Source organism: Geospiza fortis, unplaced genomic scaffold, assembly GCF_000277835.1.
Source record: "Geospiza fortis unplaced genomic scaffold, GeoFor_1.0 scaffold1828, whole genome shotgun sequence".
NCBI classification, from domain to species: Eukaryota; Metazoa; Chordata; class Aves; order Passeriformes; family Thraupidae; genus Geospiza; species Geospiza fortis.
The window spans coordinates 52,429-60,263 of record NW_005054734.1 but is presented as its reverse complement, the minus strand read 5'-3'; the positions used below and the strand labels follow the sequence as shown (position 1 = coordinate 60,263).

At 51.2% G+C, this 7,835-nt stretch overlaps 2 protein-coding genes across 2 annotated transcripts in view; one reads left to right on the top strand and one right to left on the bottom strand.

The window, feature by feature from the left end:
• The window catches only part of TMEM106C (transmembrane protein 106C), a 3,871-nt gene extending 537 nt beyond the window's left edge, over positions 1 to 3,334 (top strand). Inside the window, exons 2-8 of the mRNA XM_005431018.2 lie at positions 433 to 618; positions 747 to 810; positions 1,168 to 1,327; positions 1,408 to 1,548; positions 1,692 to 1,741; positions 1,990 to 2,043; positions 2,378 to 3,334. Coding sequence (XP_005431075.1) covers positions 433 to 618; positions 747 to 810; positions 1,168 to 1,327; positions 1,408 to 1,548; positions 1,692 to 1,741; positions 1,990 to 2,043; positions 2,378 to 2,489 — 767 coding nt within the window. The 3' untranslated portion in view covers positions 2,490 to 3,334. The remainder of the gene's footprint in view (positions 1 to 432; positions 619 to 746; positions 811 to 1,167; positions 1,328 to 1,407; positions 1,549 to 1,691; positions 1,742 to 1,989; positions 2,044 to 2,377) is intronic.
• Positions 3,335 to 5,011: 1,677 nt separating this feature from the next.
• LOC102031754 (collagen alpha-1(II) chain) overlaps positions 5,012 to 7,835 on the bottom strand; it is a gene marked incomplete at its 5' end in the record, with an annotated part of 17,477 nt that continues 14,653 nt past the window's right edge. Inside the window, 3 exons of the mRNA XM_031065309.1 lie at positions 5,012 to 5,713; positions 6,317 to 6,559; positions 7,287 to 7,563. Coding sequence (XP_030921169.1) covers positions 5,567 to 5,713; positions 6,317 to 6,559; positions 7,287 to 7,563 — 667 coding nt within the window. The remainder of the gene's footprint in view (positions 5,714 to 6,316; positions 6,560 to 7,286; positions 7,564 to 7,835) is intronic.

The following is a 7,835-nucleotide window of genomic DNA, read 5'->3' as shown; positions in this document are numbered from 1 at the left end:
GTCGGGACAGGGCGGCTCTGAGGGAGGGGGGCCCGAGGGTGGGAGTCTGTGAAGGGGAAAGTCCTGAGGGAGGGGGTCAGTGAGAGAGGGGGGCTTCAAAGGGCGGTTCCTGAGGGAGGGGGACCTTGAGCATGAGGGAGTCTCTGAGGTGGGGTCCGCAGCGGGGCCTGTTCCTCTCGGGAGGTCTCAGGGGCTCTGGGCTGTTCCTGAGGGGACGCGCCGAGCCCCGGGGCTGTGTTTTGGGGCGGGGGCTGCCTGAGGAGATGCTGCTGTCTGTGGAGGAGGGGGTGCCTGGGCAGAGCTGGGTTTTGGGCGGCTGGAAATGGAGCCCATCAAGGCGTCCCCTTCTCCAAGGAAGCCCTTGTGGATGGGGACGCTTTGTGGTGGCTTTGGGACTGTAGCTTAGAAATGGCTCAAAACTCCCTTTAACAGCCCAGAGCTGCTCCCGCCGCCTCTCCCCGCCGACACACCACAGGAAGGCCGAGGAGGAGGAGGATGAGGAGGTGTTGCTCAGCCAGGAGCCTGTGCAGGACGGCGCCAAGATTCCCTACATGGAGTTCACGGGCCAGGACAGCGTCACCTGCCCCACCTGCCAAGGCACCGGCCGCATCCCCACAGGTGGCTGCTGCTCTGGGCCGTAAACACCCCAAAATCCAGCTCTAAACAGCAAAAAAAAAAGTCACTTTTTATGTGTTATTCCCATAAAAGGTCACTTTTTAATGTGCTATTCCCATTTTGCTTCCCAGAGCAGGTGAACGAGTTGGTGGCTCTGATCCCTTACAGCGACCAACGGCTTCGTCCTCAGAGAACGTAAGGGAGGAGTTCTTTTATTGCTTTAGGGGTTGTTTTCACCCCAAAATATAGGGTTTAAAGTGCGATTTGAAATATTTCTACCATGAGTACCATGAACTCACTCCCACCTGCTGTCCCCTCCCTGGAGTTTTGGGAGCAACTGCAAAAAGACCCCAAAATGCTGCTTTGGTTGCTCATTGCCCAACCCCAAATGTGCAAAGGGAGGATTTTGAGCCATTTTGATATTAAAAATGTGACAGCAGCTCTTGGGTGCCTCTTCCAAGGAAACCAAACAGGGGATGGGGTTTTTTAAGAAACGAATCTTGCAGAGGAGGTGAAGAATTTAATTTTTATGTTTTTTTTTTTTTTCCCCAGGAAACTCTATGTGCTGCTCTCAGTGTTGCTCTGCCTGCTGCTGTCTGGCCTGGGGGTTTTCTTCCTGTTCCCCCATTCGGTGCTGGTGGACGATGATGGCATCAAAGTGGTCCAGGTGTGGTTTGACAGGAAAAACTCCGCTGTCCTCCTGGCCATCACGGTAAAGTTTCCATGGATTTGGGAAAACAAATCCCCAGGGGAACGAGCCAGCGAGGTCAGGGTTGTTTTTGTCCCCTCCAGGCCACCCTGAGGATCAGGAATTCCAACTTCTACTCGGTGGCAGTGAGCAGCCTGAGCAGCCAGGTGCAGTACATGAACACCGTGGTGGGCAGGCAGCAGCTCACCAACGTCTCCAGCATCCAGCCCCTGAGGGACAAACTGGTACTGGCTGGGAGCTGTTCCTGTTCACCTCGTGATTTCAGTGCCCAGGAGCCACAGCTGCTTTTGCTCTGTGCGCTCCCTCAGAAGTGGGGTTGGAAGGTGATGAAGCTGCACTGAAATCTGATTTTTCCGCTCTGTTGCAGGTGAATTTCACCGTGAAGGCAGAGCTGGGTGGATCCCTGTCCTATGTGTAGTAAGGATTTACTGCTCCTTGGAGATACCTGGGGAGGGAGAGGGGTGGAGCTGCTTTGATTAAAATTTGGGAAATTAATTGTAAATAACTTACTTTTCCTACTCATTTCCTTTGCCTGGAACTTTCTCAAGGTGCTGTGAGATGGTTTTGTTAACACCAAAGTGAAAAATACCAGCAGGAGCTGCCAAAAAAAATCCGAAATTCTTCAAGTTTCTCACTTGCTGACCAATTTCCTTGATCTTTTCCAGTTTTTTCTGCACTTTGCCCAAGGTGAAGGTCCACAACATCGTGATCCTCATGAGGTGGGTGCCGCTCCTGCTCTGGGTTCTTGGAGCCCTTTTCCCACCTTAAAGATTCTGTTCTGTGGTTCCTGAATCCCAAGGGAATTCCAGCCACGGATTCGGGCCCCAGGGAGAAAATCCTGCTTGGATTTTTCCCCAAATCCACCTCAGGGTCAGGCTTTAATCCAGCCCAGGGGGGTAAATGTGGGGTGGAGCACACAGCTCCTTCCAGAGGCTGCAATTCCTGCAATCCCCACCTTTTCACCAAAACCCTCAGAAATTTGGGGGTTTTTTTGAAGAAAAGAGGAGTCTGTGATGAATCCAAACCTGCTGGCTTGTCCCTTTGCCCTGGCAGGACCTCGGTGAAGCTCTCCTACATCGGCCACAGCGCGCAGAGCACCCTGGAGACCTTCCACTACCTGGACTGCAGCTCCAACTCCACGGCCCCGGCCCGGGGCGCGCCCTGAGGGCCCCGCAGGGACCGCGAGCGGCTCTGCGGGGACAAACCCGGCGCCTCCTCTGGCGCCCTGCCGGGGGTGCTCCTGCCCTTCCTTCCTTCCGCGGAATCTGGAACTTTCCCTCTTGAACGGAGGGCTGAAATCCCGGAGATTTGCCGTGGTTTGCACCTGTTCTGGAAGCTTGGCGCCGTCAGGGTGTTTTGGGGTAAATGGATTTAATTTTTGAGAGTAAATGGGTTTATTTTTTTTCAGGGGGAAATGAGTTTGTTTTCCTGCTCAATGGTGGCAGCACCTCAGGACCCCAAAAAAGGGAGAATTCCCGCCTGGAATGAGCCTCTGTTACACCCTAGAAGGAGGCAAAGGAACCCAAACCTTTGAAATAAACTTCTCCCTCATTTTCCCCCTGTGGCTCCGACCCCTTTGGCATCCAGAGGCGCTTCCCTGGGGTTTGAAATCTGGGAATTTGCTGCTTTTTGTGCTCCACTTCCCAAAGCAGCGGGGATTGGAGGGGGTTCTGTGGGAGGCTGGGATTCCAAGGCCTCCCTGCCGGGAGCTGGACATTCCTGCCAGCTGCTATCCCGGCAAAGCCCAGCTGCCAGCCCAGCCCCCGCAGCCCTTTGGCATTTTGCCCCTTTTTGGGAGGTTTTTTCTGGAATTTCAGCCCTCCTTTCCCGTGGGATTCGGGAGCCAGACACAGCTACACGGGAGGGGATCCTTCCTCAGTGGAAAAATTACCGGGTTTTTGGGTGACCGTGGCAAAAAATCCACACTTTGCTCCCCTTTCCATCAGGAGATTCCTGCCCCTGCAGCATTTGTGGGGCTGAATTCTTCAATAAACCTGATTTGGATCTTTCCATGTGCTGTCCTTTATTTTTTTAAAGAAAAGCTCTGGATTTGTCCTAAATCCAGTGCTCTTCTGGGGTTGCTCCTGTGGTGTTTTTTGCCCACAAATCCCTGTTTTGCTGATGGATTTCTGCAGAATCCCAAAATGGGTTGGGAGGATGATGAAACTCCCCCCCAGCAATGGGGAATCCTCTGGGAATTCCATCCTGGGGCCTCCCTGCCCGCACAGGGAGGAATTCCCTCCCAAAATCCCACCCAAACCTCCAGATCCCGGTGGGAAGCCACTCCCCGTGTCCTGTCCCTCTGTCCTTTATCCCAGATCTGTCCCCAGCTCTCCTGAAAGGTCGCCCTGGAACCTTCCCTTCTCCAGGCTGAAAAATCCCATTTTTCCCAGCCCTTCCCAGAAATTTTGGGGGGAAAAAGAGGGGGGAAAAAACTCGACCATGTGCCCGTTCCCAGCTGGGACCAGTGCCCAGAATCCCAATCCCAACCTCCTTCCCTGGTGACCAATGCCCACTGAGTTTTCCCTTTTTTTCTTTTAGGAAAAGGAAGAAATCCCAAACTTTGCTTTTTCTCCATTTTCTTCCCCTCCTGGCTGGGCTTAATCCTGATTTTCTGGGGTCTCCCCTCATTCCCTTTCCCCCTCTTTGCCCCATCCCACTTTTCCAAGGATCCTGGAGGGTTTTTTGGGGGGGCTGCCCCCAGGAGGGACCCCCGAATTTGCTGCTTGGCTGCGCCAGGAGGGGAAAGATTTGACCCCAAAGCCTTGGTGCAGAGCCCCCATCATTAGGAGAGCGTCTCAAGGGGCACTTTTGGGTGGAAAATCCTCTTTAATCCCCCAATCCTCCTTAATGAATTTCCCCTGCCAATGTTTTGGTGCTTGGCCACGACTGCCAGCTGCTGCACTTGAAGCTGAGAGGGTTTAAAACTCAAATTCTGCCCCAAAATGACTTTTTAAAAGTCGTCTTTAAAAATCTTTTCGAGTTGTAATTTCTCCAAGAGAAGCTTTGCCATCCACAGAGGCAAAAAGAGGAGTTTTGACCCAAATGAATTGGGGTGAAACTCAGGAATTCCGCACCCAGGAACAGCCTGGGGCCTCTTGCAGGAGACATCTGAGCAGCTTTGGGGCTCTTCGGGGTCACTGGGCTGATTTTTGTCAAGATCATTAAAAAAAATCCCATTTCTGAGCTTTTTGCCTGTAATGAACAGCCTGGCGAGGAGGGGAATTTCCATGCGGGATTTTTTGTGGCACGCCAAGAGTGGAGTCTCCTACTTTCAGTGCTGCAAAACAGCCCCAAAATTGAGTTTTTTGCAGGTAGAAAACAGGATAAAATTCGTGGGGAAGATGGGACAGCCACCCCTAGCCCTGGTGACACTGGGATTGTCCCAATCCTAATTACAGGAGAAGAATTCCACAATTAAACCTCCTGCTTTTCCAAGAGTTTCTACTTCAAATTTTTTCACTTTCAAATTTTTCCTTTTTTTTTTTTTTGGCTTTTCTGGGGGATTTCGCCCGCTTCTTCCCCCTTAGCTTGAAGTATCCCAACCCAAAAAAATGTGCAGTTTTAAACAAAAATGAGGATTTCAATAGGATTTTTTCCCAACCTAAAGAACTTTATGGTGGTTAAAATGGGGAGGAAATATTTGAATTACTGCAAACACACCCAAAAAAAGAGACTCAACTCAACTTTTACTTTCGACCAAAAGTTTTTTTTTTTAGATTTTTTTTCATTTTATACCAACAGATGTTAAAAAATACAGACTTGTTTTACAAGAATAGCACCATTTTTTGATTTTTTTGTGTGTTTTTTAACTCATATTATACATGAACACTCCTGCTGGGGGGAAAGGGGGAAATTTGGGGTGAGGAGGGGATTTTTGATACCTGGATTGGTGAAATCCCATTTTTTTTTCAGGGAAAAAGGGATCACTGACATTCCCACCTCCACCTGACCTCAAAAACAGGTCTTCCAGGAAGAGAATAAATAAATATTTACGGGTTTTTCCTTTGATTCTGGTGTTGGGATGAGGTGGTTGCTCCCTGATTCGGGGTGAGCCCTTTCAGTGCAGAACTTCTCAGCTCCTTTTTGGGGTAGATCCCGTTTCTTGTGTTTTTTTTCTTTTTTTAAGGAATCAGGCCGGGCTTTTTTAAAAAAAAAAAAAAACAAAAACCAAAGCAAACCAAACAAAAACCACGACAACCAAAAACAAACAACCACACCAAAAAAATCCTTTTTTTTTTTTTACAAGAAGCAGACGGGGCCGAGGTCGACCCCAAACTCCTGCTCAGGTCCCCCAATGTCCATAGGTGCAATGTCCACGATGGGCAGGCGCGAGGTCTTCTGCGAGCGGTACTCGATGACAGTCCTGCCCCACTTCCCCGTGTGTTTCTGAGGGAAAAACGGGCAAAAATGGGGTCATTTAACCCGTTACATCCTCGCCCAACCCTTCAAATCCCAGTTGGAACCCGAATTTGTCATCAGGCATAGAGGGGCTCCACTTCTTGGTGCGTTTATAAGGAAAAAAAATGGGTAAAAATGGGGTTATTTAATCCTCCAGAACTCAGTTTGAGCCCAAATTTATCATTAGCATTGGAAAAATGGTGTTATTTAATCCTCCAGAACCTTCCCAATCTCAGTTTGAGCCCCAAATTTATCATTAGCATCAGAACAATTGGGTTATTAATCTCCTGGAACCTTCCCAATCTCAGTCTGAGATTTCATTAACATTTCATTGTTAAACCAAGAAGGGCCACGTTTCTCAGTGTATTTCTGGGGGGAAAACGCTGGAAAATGGGGTTTGGAGTCCCCATCCCTGGGGCACCACGTCCAGCTGGAGGTGTTACCCAAATCCTGCCCGTGGTGACGCTTGGTGACAAGGCGCTGTCACCTCCCAGGTCGCTCTCTCTGAGCCCCCGGGTTCCTCCCTATGCGGTGAGCCCCGCGATTTACGGATTTCCCCCGATTTCGCCCTCTGTCCCCCCCAGCACGCACCGTGCAGCCGTCCTCCAGCACGCTGTAGGTGAACCTGCTGTTGCCCTCGGCGCGGATCTCGACGTCGTTGGAGCCCTGGATGAGCAGCGCCTTCCTCAGGCTGCCCGACTCCTCGTCCAGGTAGGCCACGCTGTTGCGGCAGTGGTAGGTGACGTTCTGGGAGCCCTCGGTGGACAGCAGCCTCAGGAAGGTCATCTGGATGTTGGCCGTGTTGGGCGCCAGCTCCTCAGCGCCGTAGCTGAACTGCAGGGGGGGAGGGAAGCTTTCAGGGGGATTTTTTGGGGGATTTTGGGCTTTTTTTGGGGGGGATTTTGGGGGAATTTCCACAGTTTGCTTTCCCAGACCTGGAAACTGTCACGGCCCGATGCCAAGATTTCCATGAAAGTCTCTAAATCAACTGGTTCTGGTACAAAACTCATCAGTTTCACCTCAAGGAAGAACATCGCTCCAAGTTTTCCTTAAAATCCCTAAATCCACCAATATCTGATCCAATTTCACCCCAAAGAAGGACATCACTCCCAGTTTTCCATAAAATCCCTAAATCCACCAATATCTGATCCAATTTCACCCCACAGAAGGACATCACTCCCAGTTTTCCATAAAATCCCTAAATCCACCAATATCTGATCCAAACCCTATCAATTTCACCCCAAAGAAGGACACCGCTCCAGGATTTACATAAAGTCCACTGGATCAACCAGTTCTGATCCAAGCACCCCCTATTTCACCCCAAGGAGGGACATCAACTCCAAAGCTTCAGTAAAATCCCCTAAATTAACCATTTCTGATACAACAACCACCAGTTCCACCCCCAGGATGGACATCAGCTCCAAGATTTCTGTATAATCCTCAAATCACCCAATATCTGATAGAACCACCAAAAATTCCACCCCCAGGAGGGCAATCAGCTCCAACTCTTCTGTGAAACTCCAGCCCCTGTTTCTCCTCCGTGCCCATCCCGGACACCCACGTGGAAGCCGCCGTTGATGGTCTCGCCGAACCAGACGTGCTTCTTCTCCTTGGCCTTGCTGCTCCACCAGTTCTTCCTGGGGATGCTGCCGGGGCTGGGGTACACGCACGTCTCCCCCGTGGCCATGTTGCAGAAAACCTTGATGGCGTCCAGGGTGCAGCCCTGGTTGGGGTCAATCCAGTAATCACCTGTGGACAGAAGGCGTGGGGTCAGTGAGTGACCGCCCGTGGTGGGGTCAGCAAGGGGGTCAGTGTGGTGAGTGAGTGACCAGCGGTGGGGTCAGCATGGGCCTTGGCGGCCGAGAGGGTGGTGGAGGGGACAAGGAGGAAGGGGGGGACACATAAAATGAGGCAGGGATGGACACAGAGGGACACAGGGCTGGACACAGGGCTGGACACAGGGATGGGACACAGATGGACAGGGATGGACACAGGGACAGACACAGATGGACACGGAAAAAGGGATGGACACAGTGATGGACACAGATGGACAAAGGGATGGACACAGATGGACACGGACACAGGGCCGGAGCCTCTCTCTCACCGCTCT